General features: G+C 34.0%; 1 protein-coding gene across 1 annotated transcript in view; it reads right to left on the bottom strand.

The window, feature by feature from the left end:
• F13A1 (coagulation factor XIII A chain) overlaps nucleotides 1-18,376 on the bottom strand; it is a 168,740-nt gene that overhangs the window by 85,588 nt on the left and 64,776 nt on the right. The window contains exons 5-6 of the mRNA XM_006909291.1: nucleotides 5,026-5,144; nucleotides 2,470-2,577 (exon numbers count right to left, since the gene is read on the bottom strand). Coding sequence (XP_006909353.1) covers nucleotides 2,470-2,577; nucleotides 5,026-5,144 — 227 coding nt within the window. The remainder of the gene's footprint in view (nucleotides 1-2,469; nucleotides 2,578-5,025; nucleotides 5,145-18,376) is intronic.

Genomic DNA, 18,376 nt, shown 5'->3' with positions numbered 1-18,376 from the left:
GTGACAGTTGCTCCCAGGAAATTTCTGCCTCTCATCACTTTTACCTTGGCATGAATTGAACTTAAGTGTCTTATCCTCCCCAGAAAGTTTATGTGTCACGATGTATCTCTGTTTCAGTTCTTGTATTCTGTGAAGGGATTTTCCAGCCTTAATAACCAGACTGGGGAGACGTTTGAAAAGAATTCCCCAAACAACCTGCAATGGCCTCTGTTCTTCCAGTGGACTGAGACAGCCCCCTGAGAACCCGTATGCTGGCCCACCCTGTCTCAGAGTCAGGGTTCTGGCTACACTCGCAACTTTGGAAAACTTTCTTTCTGGGCTCTCTAAATATATCTTATATTCTGAGGTAAATCTTTAATTGAGAATTTGATGGTTTTTGTTTTGTTTTGTTTTCATCTTTGCTTAACTTCACTCAGCAATTCATGATAGGTTTCCAGAATTTGTGAACAAGAGAGGAAGTGCCTGAATGACCAGAAAACAGTTAAATTTTTTTGAAGGTGCCATCTTTTTTTATTGATTTTTGGAGGCTTAATATCTTAGTTTCTTAAATCGTTAAAACAGTAGATTTTGGAAGCATTTGCAGAGCTCTTTTAAGGATTAAAGGAGATAATAGTTGTGAAAGGGTTTTGAAAACTGTCAATCATGTATTTTGTATATGTAAACAAGTGGTGGTGAAAATAGAGATATTGCCCTGAAATGGTCCAGTGTGGGGCTTCTGCCCCTAACACCTAAAGCCTCCCCTTCCAAAAATAAAACCAAACCAAACCAAGCCACCCCACCCCCCAAATAAATTCTGTCTTGTTCTAAATCTTGTAATTGGGTTATAGATTTTCAAAACCGAACTTTATAGGCTTTTTTTAATTAATAAGATTTCAAAGCAATTTTCATTACGATTATGTGCTTAATTCAAGGTTTAATAGCTTCTCCTTGGTCAGATGCCACTACAGAAAGTATTGGGTTAGCTGCTTCATGTTTGCTTCTCTCTTGCTTTGGCTTGTGTTAGGCAGTGATTTCTAGATTAGTGAAAACACCATGTGTGAGCAAGCTTAGGCTGATGAGCATGCCATTTTATAATGCTTAAGAAGGAATTAATTTATATTCAGCCACCGCTAGCTATCACTTCCTTTCTCACTGCAAACCTGTCATGGTGATGTTAAAAGAAAAAGGAAAAGGGGAATGTTGTCGGTGAAACAGGAAGAATAGTGATGGACTGCCAGTTTAATATGTGTTGTTATAAAGAAATTTCTATAAAGAAATTTCTCAATTCTTTAGAATTGTCTTTTCGTTATGCAATGCAAATTAACAACAGGAAACAAAACCGACTTTTGATTTTAGTTTTTACCTCCTATTTTTAAGCTCTACTATTTCTAAATTCTCATGTAGCTTAGTTATTAATAAAATAACCAGAAATTACATTTCATATCATTCTCAGTTTAATATTGATTAATTGGAAAAGATTGATTTTATTTAGCTCAAACAAAACTCACAAGACACAATTCTTACAAAGAGAAATTTTTTTAAAGAAAAATTAAGGAAATTAGTAATATAAGGATTTTTCGTTGTTGTTCAGTCTTTGATGGAATGAAATAGCACCAAGCTTAATGTATCTTTAGGAATATTCTGGTCATGAGTCAGTTTTGGTATGCTTCTGTGCACAAAGGGCAGGACCTACGTGCTGTGTATAACAGTACATACAGTCCAGGACTGCACAGGACCTGGGTATCACTTTTAATTCACCTCCCACGCCAAACCTCCCAGCCTTCTCACTTATATGGATTCTATCTCCTCTCCCAGTAAGTTATTCCATTGCAGGATCTTTGTATTCTCAAAGATGTTTTAAGGTTTCCTACAAAGAGCAGCATGGAAGGTAGAAAATGTCTAGATTTGGAGTCAGCTGACCTGGGTTCTCAAGGAAGCTTTGTCCCTGACAATGTCATCGCACAGCTTCCTAACTTGCAAAATGGCACAAGTGATACCCACCCTACTTATCTCATGTGATTGTTGTAAAGAATCAAAACTCATTTCATCAACTGTATGGTGAGGTATTATTGTAACAGAAGCTAAAATTAGAGTCATTTATTTCTTTACTCTTACTGTGGTTGTGAAAATGGAGAAAAGCTATGTCTTGCATATTTTCTTTTTGGTGCTCCCTGAAGTTCGTTGGTTTGCTTGATGGATTGATTATAGTCAATGACATTTTTGTCATGGTCACGCCTCAGTCCCTAGGCAAGAGATTCTTAAGAATAACTGGTTTATGGTATCATGTCATCTGTCATCATTTGTCTGAAGCCCCCTCCAAAACCTACAATACTGATTTAAGAACTTTGTTTTATAGCAGGAAATTTCAGGGTATAACAAACAAGAGTTTACTAAGTTTAAGTCACAATTTCAACAGCTTTTAAAGAACTGGCATCTGTACTGAGGCAAATGACATGTTCTTGATTTTTGTAATCACTAGTAGTTGCTTACCATTGCAGAGCCAACGCGGCTGACTTTGATGGGATTCCCTCTACCTGAAAGGTCCATTTGTGCTCTGTCCATCATATACAGGCAAGCGTCCAGGATGCCATCCTCAAACTATTTGGGGGGAAAAAATGAGAAACTGCTTAATGTCCATTCTACAAGTAAAATACTTTCTGGCAAAAATAAAATGAAATCACAACTTAATGTTTAGACATGTGTGTTTCTCATATAGTAATTGCCTATAATCTTTAGTACAAAGGAGACATCCTCTTTTATTTCTCAGTAAAATGAATAAGAATTTAAAAGCAAACTAAAAATATAAACAGAAGTACTAGGAAACTGATATACTCAAGGATCATGAACTAACTTGAAGTTCCTGAGAAAATTTTACAAGTTAATTTAGATGATTTCTCCAGCACATTGGCTCCAGTGCCCAAAGCAAAACAATGAATCATTGACCAAAGTCAGGCCAAAATCTTGAGACCTCAAAAGTATCATGAGTCCTTGTATGCTCAGAAAATAAATGGCTCTCAGGTATATCACAGGAAGGTACTTTAGGCCTGTATACCACATACTGGAAAGAGTAGGAGATTTCAAGTAGTAAATGCCTGTCTAAGGTTTTCCCTCTTTGAGAGAAGATGGACTCCAGAGTCAAAGACAGGGCAGGAGATGGCAGATTAGCAGATTATATTATCAAGGCAACAGCCTTGTAGTCAGTTTAATCTCCTTCGAGAGAAGTGCTAGCCATTTGCAACACCAGTATTTTCCAAAAAAGGAATAAAGACAAAATAGTAATAAAAATTGCAAAATGGGAAGATTTCATCTATAGTGTATCTCACTTTACAAAAGATTTTCCTGAATATAGAAATCTTGCAATTATCCACACAAATACTTGTGACAGAAACCACAATCTTAATGGCTAATTATCATGTAATTCTTTATTACATTTAATTAGAATATCAATTCTGTATGTACTCTAAACCTATGTGATGGGTGCAGTAATGGGTAACTGCACTAGTTCCGGAATGTAAAGAACTCATTACCCTGGTTCTTACTAAGCGGCATCTCTCAGCTGTGTCTATGGGACATGAAAGCAGCAAACTGGCGAGAAAAAAGTAATAGTCATAGAACTAGTCGTTTCTCTGCATCACTGCAAACTACTGGCTTAGCTGTTTCTTTATGCTGAAGGACCCAAATTAAAGAACACCGAATGACAGAGACAGAGAGACAGAGAGTGGCTACGCTCAACTGGCTAAGGAGTACCGCAGTAATGCTTGGGACCCTTTCCTAGTCCTCCTTAATGACTTCATCCTTATTGGCTCTCTATATATTGTCACATTGAGAACGTAAATAGAATCACACCTAGAGGTTAGGATTCAGGGACCCAAAGCTAGGGTACTAGACAATAGACAATAGTCAAGGGTTGTAAGTCACTCAGGAAGGGGAGAGCTTATAACCAGGGAGCCAGGCAGGGATCTGAAACAAGGGAGGAGAACATAGGTAATTAGCTTGACAGGATGGAAGGAATGCAGGTGAGCAAGCCTGAGCACTGGGCATGCGATTTTCAGGAATAAGGGTACAAGAGACAACCATGAATCTGTTTCTGTTTGTTTGTCCACAAAGCCGGGTGGACAAAATAAGAGCTAGTGATGACATAGGTCCCATTGGTCAGATTGGAACAGGAGAGAGGGATGCAGGCAGTGTCTCTATGGAAGTCAAAACAAGATATTAAGAAGCCAAGAAAGTATCATGCAACCTGATGAGGCCAGATTTTTGTGAACTCTCCCCACTAGGTACCAGAACAATGGTGTACATTTCCAATTTTCTCAGCTAAAACTCTCTGAAAAAGGACACAATTACCTCCTCTCATGCTGCTAATGCAAAGTTGTTTCTGAATCACAGGACATGCATTCATTTTTGAAAATATAGTAAAATATCATTCATTTGCACCATTGTTAAAATTACCAAACTGAAATGGTTGGAATTATTGAATATCTTAAATGAAACACCATTTGCTACTTTATATCCAGGCAGTAACTTGAGGTTGCAGCTAATAAAACCTAGGTAAAAGCTCAGTGGGGCCCCCTTTGACGGAATGGCAACACTCTCTTTTAATTAGCAGTATCTTATACTAACACTTAAAAAAGTTATTTCTTTGAGTTGGGTGCACACCTTGCAGTATCCTTTGCAGCTCTATAAAAACACCCTTTCCTTATAAGAAAGGGAAAACTCAGTCCATTCCGGGTTGCAAAGCAATGTCTGAGCTAATGAGATTTCATTGCACTAAGATGCCAAAGCATTTCTTACTACAAGGCCATATTATCAGTAGAATCTCTGATCTTTGTAACATTGTAATAACTGAAGATATGTGATTTCAGCTGATAAATTATTCAGTTGCCTTTCTAGTCTCTGCTCCTGGGGTCTCTGTCTTGGAGTCTCAGATCCTGAAAAGCAGGAAACTGTGCTTGTCTAATATTGGCATATGGCATCCTGCAGTGAAACTTATGACAAAAAATATTAATCAACAATGTCCTTGACAATGACAAATTTTAAATGGCTCACCTGACCATAGCTCCAGCTTCTACTTTTGATGTTATTGAAGTCTCCATAAAAAATAACCCCGATGTCATTCAGGACATATTCTTCTCTTTCTTTATCATCATCCAGGTACACAGCATCCTCTGAATTTAAACAAAATGACCATTATCAAACCAGTCTGAATTTATATATTTGAAGTTTGTTTTGATCCTAAACTGCAGTTTAATCAACAAAATAAAAGGAAAAAGTCCTTTATCTCACTAAAGATAGCTCATTTCCTAATATGTAATTTTAGCAATGGTGAACCTAATCGGTAGCCAAGATCAGTCTGTAAATGATGACATTTGTCAGCAAAATGCTGACAAATTCTGTCCCTTTAAGTTACAAGCAGCACAATTAAATTGACATGTCTCATTGAACATTTTAAGATTCTGGTGTATCAGTAGTTTCAGAATCAGAATTCTGTGATGCAGATACAAATCTGTAAAGCAAATCAAAAATAATTTTCAACCTATTAATGTTAATAGAAAACTAGCCAAAATGAAATGATTAATTTTTAAAACAATTCTATGGCATATTAGAAGGTTGCAGTATCATCTGTCATGCCTGGTTTGTGGCCCATCACTGACAGGAAGTGGGAGGCTGGGCATTGCCATCTTTCAATGAGCATTTTTTGTGGATGCTTTTGGAAGTGTGTGCCCTACCAGTCTCTCTGGTTAGCTCCTTTCATTGCAAAGACTTTTTTCTTCCCTGTGGCTATCTATAATCTTAGGAAGGCCATACTCCTCATCTGCCTACTTAGTAATTAGCCTAAAACTTATTCCCAGGGCAGTTGTGAAAACAGCAAAAACATCTTTAACACAGGCAGGACCATACAGGTATAAATTATAGTGAGGTAAATTTGAATATTTGGAACAGGGTCAGTTTGGGTCCTGAATGTGGGCATGGTTCATTACATTTCTCTGGCCCAAGTCATACCTGCCATTCCTCATTCCCTGATAAGGCTTTTATCGTTCTCTCTGAAACAGTAGTTATCAACCTTGGCTGCATATTAGAATCATCTGAGTAGATTTAAAGACTCCTGATTCCTGGGCTGAACTCTGTATCAATTAAATCAGAATCTCAGAGGGTGGGAGTGAGATTAGATTTAAGGCATCAGGGCTTAAAAAAGTCTGTCTATCTATCTATCATCTATCTATCTAATTATCTATCATCTATCTATCTATTTATTTATATTTTAAGTTCTCCAGTGAGTCTGATAAACAACCAAAATTGAGAACAAATGTTCTAGCCCCTTACTACTCAAAGACTGGTTAAAAAGACCAGCATCATCAGCACCACCTGGGAACTTGTCAGAAATGCAGAATCCCAGGCCCCAGCTCAGACCTACTAAATCAGAATGTGCACGTTAACAAGATCCGCAGGGGAAGGATGTACACATTAAGGTTTGCAAAGCACTGCTCAGCCCAACCACTTCAATCTCCATATAGGCTGTATTACAGTTTTGATGGAATTCCTTGAAGATTCTTTGTCTTGTTTACTCTCCAATACTTCCTTGTTTCTTCCTTTTTCTGTTCTCTCTTCTTGCCTCCCATTTCTCCGATTTCATAAAATTGTGAGTACACATACACACTTACATATGTACTAATGTCAATAAACTGCACACATTAACAGTGTACAATTTCAAAATCAAAATAATAAACATATTTATCACCCTAAGTTTCATGAGCCCCTTTATATTCCTCCCCAAGCTTCTCTCTGATCCTTCCATTAATTTTTTTTTTTTTTTTTGGTCACTGTAAATCAGTTCACATTTACTAGAAATTTATTTAAACAGAATCATACAGTATGTACTTTTTGGGTGGTCTAGCTTCTTTCACTCAGTCTAATTACTTTGAGATTCATCCTTGTAGCACTTATCAATAGTTCTTTCCTACTAAAGTCATTTTATCTTTCTAGAAGAATTTGACTCAAATGACAAGTGTCCTGCAGCCTTCCCTCAGCCCTTGCAAGTGTAAGCTTTGATGCCTCAAACTGTTGGCCTTGCCAGGTTTTGGAGGCAGAATGCCATGGTTTTATCAGCAATCTCTATATAGGCCAATGGCCCCTAAAAGAAAATGACAGCTTCATTTCCAAGTGGATAACACATAAAGAATTGATAATTGAGTTTGAGGTCAATATTTCTGGGTAAAAGCATGAATGAATACCTTTATTTTAAAAGAAAATAATGTGAGAGTATATATAAAAGGGCACTGACCATTTGCATGCACATGGCCTTCCACCAGATGCTATCAAATGTCCCGAAAAGGAAAGGCTACTTTTGTTTTTATTCTTTTATAATAGTAGTTTAACTGTTGTGACTATTGTAATGATAAACATCCTAGCCAATTGGGTTTTAAATGCCTGCTGTTGAAATAGAAATCTCCTCTTATGACCACTGAGGTCTAGAAGTTCCATTTAAGAAAGTTTTAAACATGTTTTCCTTATAATATGAGATGTTTATGGACTTGTTCCATAAGATTGGATTATAGAACTATTATAGTTGGTATAAAACAAGATTAATTAGTCCAAACAGATAACCTAGAAATAGATGTTACAATGTGCATATATCTATGTATGAAATTAATATATGATAAGGAAGTTTTGTAAACCAAAGGGGATGACTAGAGTGTTCATTAAATTCAGCTGAGAAAGTTGATTGGTTGGTAAAAGTAAATTTTCCGAACATCAAAATAAACTGAAAATTAATTTAAAATCCGAATTTAAAAATGGAAAGCAAAAGAAATCTAGAATGAAATAAAGGTCAATATATATTTCATCTCTAGATAAGAAAGTTTTAACTAAATAAAATAATACAAAAAATAAAAAAGAAAATGATTAATGCATTTTATTTAATATAAATGTAAACTTGATTTTCAATTATAATAAAATTTAAAGTATATAACAAACTAGGGAAACATTTACAATGACAGAAATTGTTAGTAAACTTCCCTTATAAGTAAGAAATTCCAATAAACTGATAAATGTGTTGATTGAGAAATATGAAAACACAAAAATTATTTAAAAATTATAAAGTACATAAAAGAAAGTTAGTAAAGGAAAAATTATTTCACAGAAGAGGCAATGTGAACATATATACATAAAAACAATTTTAACTAAATTGTTTCCAAGAACTGCAAAGGTTTAAAAGGAAAAATATATAAGCATATACAGTAATATTTTTATAGATAAAATTTTCTTTTTTGATAGCACATCTTTTTAGGTATTATTGGATGCTAAAAGGCAAATGAATCATATCATGGACACCTAAAGGGATGACTGATTTTGCATCCAGAATTCTTTCCTAGCAAAACTGTGATTCAAATGAAAGTCAACCAAAAGGCATTTTTGGACATGAAAGGACTCAGAAATTAGATTACTTGCACATCTTCTCTATAAAAGTTATTCAGAGATTAACTAAATGAGAAAGATACAAATATAAAAGCATTATAAATATCAATAAAAAAGTATTGAGAAATGATGTAAAACATTATTAATGGCATGAAAGTAAAATTCCAGATGATTTCAACAGAGGAAGAATAGGGGGTGAATGGAAAAGGTAAGTAAATGTTTGCAAAGGTTCCTGTCATGTTCTGAAGAAGACCACATATATTATTTTTAGACATTGAAAGAAAAAAATAAGATTAAATATATGATTGGAAATTTTAAATTTTTCTTAAACACACAAAGATATTTTTTAAATTGCTCAAACAAAATGTGAAATATTAAATCTACAACTAAAATATTATTTCTCATTTTTTTAGATTGTCAAAAATGCAAAAATTTGACAGCATACTCTACTGGAACACTGAGCAGGAAAAAAAGATACCTTTATATATGTCTTGCAGTAATGCAAAATTTTATACACCAGTGGAAGGGAAATTAGAAATATCTAGCAAAATTGCATTTGCATTTGTACTTTGGCTTCTAGAGACCTATCCTAAACACTTAAAATGCCATACACACAAAGGTATTCTCTACTGCTCTATTTCTAATAGCAAAGTACTGGGAAAAAAAACCCCAAATATCTGTCAAAGACAACTGATTGAATGAAGTATGGTTATCCATATAATTGAGCAGTATGCAGCTGTATAAAGACATTGGAAAAGTATTGCTATGGAAAGATATCTAGGATCTGTTGTTAGATGAAAAAAGGCAAGGTGCATAAAAGTATATATAATTTATTATCTTTTATCTAAGAAAGAAAGGAGGTAAATAGGTGGTTAGGTACATATTTATATACACAGGTGTTTATATTTTAAAATGTAGAGATAAACCAAAAATTAACAAAGTTATTATTTCAGGAGTAGGGAGGATTAGCAGTTAGACTTTCTTTCTAAAGTATCTTTGTTTTGTTTTGTAAATTTGACTTTGGAGTCATGTAAACATTTTGTAAAGTTATAAAACAAAACTACATATAATGAAAGACCAAGCACTTTCTAAATAAATGAAACCAAAATGAAACAAATGAACATCACCATGTCACCACAGAAAATTACTTTGTTACTTTATAACAGAGCAATTTCACTGTACATTTCCAGCAGAATATAACATAAGGATAAGAAAAACTGAAAAATAAGCAAAAAGCAAAAAAAAAAAAAAAGGGTAAACTGTTTTAGTAACAGTTTAGTAATATTATTAGTAATAATATCGCTATTGCTATTTTGAAACTAATATAAAAAGCGGATTGAGTTAATGACATTAGAAACCAAGATTTGCAGGATAAGAGAAGGAATGCATAAGCAAAATCAAAGAAATAAGAATTTAAACCTTGTAGTATCCTAACTTTAAGGCATTTGTTACATAATATTCATTTGCAAATCATTCTAGATTTAGGAATAGCTTTCCTTAATTTTTTTATTATTATTATTTAAAATGAAAGCAGGGGAAAGGCTTTCTTTCAGTTTTCTTTTTTTAATAACTTGCATGCATGATACTTAGTACTATAGCTATAGACTAATAGTTGGACTGATTTTAAATAAGAATGGAAGCAGTTAAGGGTTTGACGACAAAATGAAGTCTTTCTTTAAAATCCTTGTTAAATGGCTCAAAGGTGGACTCATCCTTGGAGAGCATCACACTGCATGTGATTTACATGACTGCTAAACCCCTCTAGCTGCCACCGGTTTCTGCAATTTATCTGTGTGCTTGCACTTCTCTCAATCCTTTATGTGTGCTCTATTCCTTTTCTCTTCCTGATTCAAAAGAAAGACAAACTTATTGAATAAATAAATTAATTAAATAAATAAAACATTAAATATTACTTCCACAGTGTAATTTATTCACTGACAACATATCAGGATAAATTTAAAGAACTTTTGTCTGAAAAATGCTGCCTGTAGACTATTGTGTAAATGCAGCTACTTTGAAAAATAATCTTGAAACTGTAAATTGAAACATGTTTGGTCAGACTGTATCAGGCTTCATTTGTTTTGTTTTCTTTTTTTCATTATTAACACATTCTGCTATTAAGGGATATATATTTAAATTTTTCTGCAGAAATCTTAATGAGTATAGAGTTTTGGGGCAGGCAGTTTCTTTCTATCCACTCATGTCAGTTAAAGTTTTTGTTTCTGGACTAATAGAACCTTGAATATTTTTAGCTAGAAATCAGTCTCATAAATCTATTTTTGAGTATATTTTGTGTAAAATAAAAATATTTAGCTTCGTTAATAACTTTTCCAAGCTGAACTCCCTCTAGCAAGATTTTTTTTAATGCTTTTATTTACTATGAATTTAGATGATGCACTTTTCCTGAAATATTTCGTAACTTTCTTTTGTGCTTTTGTCATTTGAAAAGGTTGTGGTGTAGTTGGTCTGCAATTAAGTTGCAAATTTAAAACCACTGTTAGCTTTGTAAATATTGGTGATTTATTCCTGGTGTATCATCATTCCATTTACAGCTAGAACTGGAATCCCATTATCTTCTGGCTACCATTCACTTCTTCATAGTTAACAAAAGAAGAATGTGTAATTCAGTGAATGCAGTTAAGTACCCTGTCAGGAGATGAATCTCATTTCATCAAAATTGAAGTATGTTTTCGCACTAAAATAATGATACAAGTTGAGAACATATCACTCTGAAATTGGAAGACTTCCTCACTTAAGGCTCCAAGGTGGTTCACTCAGTTAAATTCTAGATGACTACTCTTTTCTTTGTTCACCCACTGAGAGGTATGATTACTTTAGTGGTGGGAAATGGCCATTCTAACTACTGTTTTGAGAAGATATAAGAAGAAAATTAAAAAAAGGATATATGTGAAGGGAAAGTCTGGTTACCTCTTCCCATATGGTTGTGCTTATGCTCTTATGGCCTACAGATGGATTTCAGAGATTCTTTAACAGATTTTCCTATTTCTACTAATCTTTACAATATTGTTAAATGTTTCAATCAGAGCATACTGTAATCATAAACTTAATTCCATTATAATAAAAAATCAAGCAAAGGATTTTAGGAAAAAAATAAATTGAAATTGATATCGGTAATAGCTCATGATGCATTTTCTTTTTAAAAATCACATTTTCTAGTTCTGCCCACTAAAAAGAACAAGAAAAAATAACCAATGTAGTAGCAGCAACAGCCCTTGAGCCTGTATTATGGTCTCTAAGTAACACTCTTCCTCTTCCCCTCTCCCCACCAAAGAGTCCAGCGCTCCTTAAGAGAAATGATTCAAAGAGGTCTGTGTCAAAAAATGTACAAGACTAGACTGAAATATGTCTTCCTACCAGAAAACAAGGAGGTTATTAAAGATTGTAGAAGTCGTGATAAAGGAATCAAAAACCAACTTAAAGAAGCTCCCACTAGCCAAGAATGGGGCCATTCAAACATCAAATATAATAGTCACTGCAAGAATTGGAATAAAATATTTCAATAATTATAAATTCATAAAGGTTTTAAAAAGTCATTGATCACCTTTGTAAGTTGTTAGAAGCAAACTTATTATTCTGAAGACTTGGAAATAAGGAAAGAAAGATGTATCTAGATTTCCTTATATAAATACTACCTCAAAGCAACAAAATAATTGATGTGATAAATGCAAAAAGAATGGCAGTTTAGAATGCCACCATTTGCAATCCTTAATGAAATAATGGATCTAGACTAAAATTTGTTAAAGGCTAATGGGGAATTTCATAGTAGATGGATGAAAATGATCAAAGCTGATCCTATTGATAAATCTAAACATCAAAAAGATGTGCGCACATATACAAGTCTAATTTTTAAAGATGCATGCTAAAATATGTAGGGATACAATAACATGACAGCTGGAATTTGCTTGAAAATACTAAAGCAAATATAATGGAAAAAATAAATGAAGCAAATGTGGCAAAATATTGATAACTGTTGAATCTGGAAGATACATAAATAGATATTCATTGTATTCTTCTTTGTGCTTTTGAGTTTTTACAGTTATAAATTTATACATTTTTATAATAAAAGTTATAAATTTTTATAATAAAAATAAACTTTGCCAAAGGATATAAGAGAAAACTTGAATGAATGAAAACATTCAAAATGTTTCTAATTGGATGTGTAGATTTAATATTGTAAAGATATAAATTCTATGCACATTAGTTTGTACAGTTAATACAAACCCAACTAACATTCCACTTTGATTTTTAGAACTCTGCATGCAGATTAAAAAGTTTATCTGAAAAGGTAATGTGAAAGAATAGCCAATAAGTAAAATGTTAAAAAGGAAGAAAAACTGGGGGACTTGCCCCATGACAAATTGAACTTTTGACCCCAATTCACCCAATCCTGTATCCATGTCCTTTGCCATGTAAATAGCCATCTTTGTCTCTAGGCTGAAATATCCCCCTCTTGACTTTGGGCTTACTTTGGTTAAAGGGGTATTAGTAGAAGTGATGCAAGTAAGTATTTGAGATGTCCTTGCACAATTAAGCACGTACGCTTGCATTTCTGCCAGGACCATGAGAAAAACATACCCCAGCAAGTCCACTAGTCACAGGAAGATGAGAGACACATGGAGCAGAGCATCTCCACAATCCTGCAATAACAGGTAGAGCCTCTGCAGCTACTCCCACCTGAAGCAGATCTGGTCAGTCAAGCTCAATCTACATTAGCCCAACCATAGTCAAGTGCCAGATCTATGAGATTAAATGCTTATTGTTGTATGCCAGTAAGATTTCCTGGTTCTTTCTAATGAAGCATTACTGCAATTATAACTAACTAAAACAAAGCTGTAATTAAACTGATTTGGCACAGTAATAGATAAATATGTGGATAGAGTTAGATATATATTAAAACTTAGTATATGATATAGATGGCATTTAAAAACAGTAATGGCAGATCTGATCAATAAATGATGTTTTGACAACTGGCCAGCCATGTGGGAAAAAAACTTCAGTAAGAGCTCTTTCTCTTACTATATTAAAATTTATTGATAGATTTAAGAGATGCATATATACTTCTTCCTGCAAACCCTTAACTCACTTAAATTGTCCCAGAAATGCACAAGAAATACAACATTCAATAAATATATTAAAATACGCTCAACTTTACTAATAATTAGAGAGAAACAAACTAAAATAACCACAAAATGCCATATTTTGCCTACTATATAGGCAAATTTTAAAGCAAACGGTAACACCTAGTGCCAAAGAGGTCATGAAGAAATGGATACTCTTGTGTACTGTGGCTGTATTATAATGTACTGCAGCCTTTTTAAAGGGTAACTTGGCAGTATCTATACAAATCTAAAACATGAATTCACGTTGACCAAGCAATGCTGTTTACAGGTATCTATTCTACAGAAATACATTTGTGTGAAATATATGTGAAACATTTAATACAGCATGGTATGCTATGGTAAAAATAAGAAGCAATATAGATATTTGTAAATATAAGACCATATTAATTATACAACCATATCAAGAAGTCATGAAAAAGAATGTTATGTACTGATATAGAAAACTCTCCAAGATAATTGTGCAAGAAAGGCATAGAGTAACATGCATAACATAATCCCATTTGTTGTTAAAAATAATCCAAACTCTATAGATGTATATATGGACATTAACATGTAAAATTATTGCAAAATATCTGAAATCATAAACACAGTTACAGTTGTTTTTCTCTGGAGATTTTCTAGGATTGGAGTTTATTCAAAAGGACAATGTATTCAATTAATTGTCAGTTGAAAATGAAAAACATTCAAAAATATATTAAATGGATGGAAATACACCAAAATGTTAAGTGTATCTGATTTGTAGATCTCTGAGTTCTTTTTATGCTTTCATTATTATTACTTCTATAATAAGATTTTTATCACAAAAAAGTTATTTTTTTTAAATGTGGTTGCATTTAAGTGTAGCTATCATTTTAATAAGAGGCTATTAAATTTAACTTTTATGTATTAACTTTTCGTCAAGAGCAATATGGTTGTGTTCTCTTTTATTATCAATGGCATTATTAAACATCATCATATGATCATAACTTTTCCTCCTTCTTTAAGTCTCCTCGTACTCTTTTCTTACCAGCACAGGCTGGAGTAAGCCTTATTCTGTGGTAACATCAATCACACCATAAGAAGATTATTTTGTGATTTAATTATTTATTGAACAAGTATGTGTTTGGTACTTACAATGTGCCCAGAACTTTCTAGGTGCGGTACAAATACAAATGAACTCATTAAAACTCATAAAATCTCTAAGAGAAAGGTATTATATAATCCCCATTTTATAGATAAGGAAACTGAGGAAGAGATAACAAGTAAAGTAACTTTCCCGAAGCCATAGTCTTAATAAAAGGTGAAGACAATATTTGAATAGTAAGCTGTCTCCCAAATGGACTGTGATTCTCGAGTTCGAGAATTAGGTCACTGTTCCTTCCCAGCACTCAGATCAAAGAGCCTGGGAACATGACACCATAAATGCCTACTGCAAGAATGAGAGATGAGAATGGATGTCTGGAGTTTAGAGAGTGAGAGAGAAATCCAAGAAAATGAAGGATTTACCTTTGAGTTTTTGGTTACTATTGATGGGAAGTTATAAATTTAGCTGGCACACTATGCACAGGGAGGAGTTCTGTAGCTCAAAACTAGGCAACTCTTTTCCTTCTAGCAGCTGAAATAAATCTTCCCTGAAAATGGGCAGGTATGATCGTGAATTCTCAACGAGGCAAGGAAGTCAAATGGGAAGTCTTGATTTAAATTTTAAATTTATTTATGATTTTAAAAGAAGATTGAGGGTGGGAAGCAGAGCTTTATTTTTCATTTTTATTCAGATCTGTCACTTTAAAATACAGTTATTCAAAGCTTAGATAAAAAAAATAATATGCCACCATGGAAACTCCAAAAAACTCTCTTTGTTTGATAGGCTATCAAAAATAGGAAAACTTAATCATTTGCCTCTGGAGATTTTTGTTGTTGGCTTTCTGGTGTTGCTTTTGTTTGTTTTTAAGAGATATAGTGGGACTTTACTAATCCAGGAGGAAAAATTATTCTCCATTTAGTAAAATGAAGGATACTACTAAAAGGAAAAACAAACTAACCAATAACTCATTGTCCTAAAACCTAACAATCTGAAGAGTTAGAAGGCACACACACACTTGGATATAAGTGTGGTGATTGAGAGTTATATTTCTCAAATACGTGATAACTGATAGAAAAAGCTGGATCTAGATAGCTCATAAAGTTAGAGAGGCAGCACTGTGGATCTGCTGACAACTTCTTAATCCTAAGTGATCTCTGGCAAACGATCACCAGCATAACACTTGAGAGGAAAACAGATTCTGCATGTCATCTTTGGTGAATGTGACATGATACCTCCATCCACTTTACCCAACAGCTCTGCCACCAAAACAGACATTCAATATGCCTTGTAAATAACCAGGGTGACTAATACGAGACAAGTAGTAAACAAGGATGATCTCATTTATTTTACTGTTCCTCTGGTAGAAAAAGAGAAAATTGTGGGCTGAGAAATTTTGTGAGTCAGTCATAGGGCTGATTTTAGGTACTCTTGGAACTTACCACTTGCCTCCACACCCAGAGAAAGTAAGAGTTTATAACAAACATGTAAAAATGAATGCTGAGTCTATTGATTTTAGTATCTGTGTAACCTCTTTGGGAGAAGGAGAGCTATTCATCACCACCTGGACTGAAAAATTCCTTTTGCTTATTTACATGCTATTCAAAGTTAAAGCAAGTCCCCTTTCCAAAGTCATTGAAGTCAAGTCTAGCAAAGTGAATTTGGGATCAAAAAAAAGCTATAGTGGCCAGGAATGCTATCATACAAGTTGTCTCTGAAGAGAGTGCCTAACAGTTAAAATCAGAGTTTGGTTTTGTATCAAATCCTTTAGAAGAAATAATGGCTTTGTCCTTCAAAAAGGCAAAATATGTCACCTTTTCAGTGAACGGAGAAATTTTGAGTGAGGAGATTAGGAATAACTTCTACTTGCCTCCCCTTTATATAAAAGCTGAATATCACTAAAGAAAAAGGGAAGACTTATGCCAGGCAAGTGTTATCATTCTTCGAGGGAGTGGCTTCATCTGCGGAGCAAATGTGATTCCAGATTGGTGTCATCATGATATGTTTTTCCATTTCAAAGTAAATCAGAAGGGGTGGTGAACTCCAGCAGTCTGTGTGTGCTATAGGCATATTAAGAATAACTACCTGTCCATGGAAACTGGAGAACACTGGAGCATATTAAGAAATAGCATTTCCAGAGTCTGTGCTTTTTTTTTCTGGAAGGTTCCAAAGCTACTATCTTCCTAAAATAGCTTGATATAGCCACTCTAGAGGCCAGACTTTGTCCCTATTAACCCTGGAATGGAATGAATCCACGAAACACAGGCAAGTGGTTCCTCAATATTTGGATCCATTTATGTATCTTGTAAACATGTTGCATTACATTACAGCTCAGATCAATTTAGGAAGTTTATTTGATTTGTGCTAATTTGCCAGTTTTGCTGGTTCAGAGATTTTTACTGTGCTTAAATATCTTCAGAAGATAGACTATTATACATGAAGTAATTCTACAGAGAAAAATGTCAGAGATTCTTTATTTAGCACATATCCTCAAAGGGAGCCTGTGTCCTTGTTGGCATGCTTACTTTTTTTTTTTTTGGCATGCTTTCTTTTTTTTTTTTTTTTTTGCTAAGAAAACTTTTGTTTGATCTTATAGCTATCAACCTAGTTTTATTTTTATTTATTTTTAATGATAAGACTTTCCAATGTTGATTAGAAAATCATAGAAGCTTCCTGGCTGGCATTTACTTCTTGTTTCTCTTATTACACAAGACAGGATGCCAATGGTTCTGGTTTTAAAATTGAAAGAGCTTATCTTTACCTAATCAGGATATTCAAGTTTTAGCTCTAGCTTGTTTCCTAATTTTCTATATGACTTGAGAAACTTATGTAACACCACAGTGTCTGTTTTCTCTTTTGAAATCTAAGGCTAATAATCCTTTCTCTGCCTCTCAGAGTGATAATTATCAATTCAATTCAGTAAACAAGTCACTGAGCATTAACTCTGTGCCTAGCATCATGCTAAGCTGAATGGGAGAAGAATTCTGCTTTCCAAAACACAAAATACAGGGTGATATTGGCTATCAGCATTCTTTGAAGAATATGAAAAACTACACATATAAGGAATTGTAAACCACCTGAATTGGCAAATTCATGTGATTCTGAATTAGATCCTTTCAAACCTGCTCCTTCCAGAAACATCTCATAAACAGCTTTGGTCCTTGAATCTGGGGTCACCTATATGCCATTGAAAATGTTTATTTTGTGCTCTCTGGGCTCCGTTGTAATTGTAATGACACGTTGAATGATATTCACTTGGTATTGTATGCAAGCACTATACTTGGGACTAGAGAAGTTACAAAGATGAGCCACTGGCTGGACTCTCTCCCCACTCCCTTTAGCTAAGCCAATGCCTCCATTATATATTTTTGTGCCATGACTTATTTTAGTACTTTTCAGATTGTAATTTGTTTTTATTAGTAGTTCATTTGTTAAACCTTTGCTAGAAGCTTTATGAGGGCAAAGATTGTCTTTTTCATCATCATATCCACAGTGCCTAATTTAGCATTGACCCTTAAATATTTGTGAATGAATAAATAATACTGTTGTATTACCCATGGGTAATTATGTTGTCCTGGGTATGGGAAGACACATACTATCAATATTTAAGCATTGGACTGAATGAATGAATGGCTCTAGTTTTAGTGTGTAAGTTTTGGTGTGGACACAAGGGTATCTGAGAGAAAAGGGTGCTGGTCATTGTTAGCCCAGGAACACCAGTTCTGGCAAATTACTCCATTCTGTACCAAAGGGCCCCAAAGACATGTAAAATTACAAAGCAAAT

This window comes from Pteropus alecto, unplaced genomic scaffold (genome assembly GCF_000325575.1).
Source record: "Pteropus alecto unplaced genomic scaffold, ASM32557v1 scaffold121, whole genome shotgun sequence".
NCBI lineage: Eukaryota > Metazoa > Chordata > Mammalia > Chiroptera > Pteropodidae > Pteropus > Pteropus alecto.
This window is presented reverse-complemented; position numbering and strand designations above follow the sequence as displayed.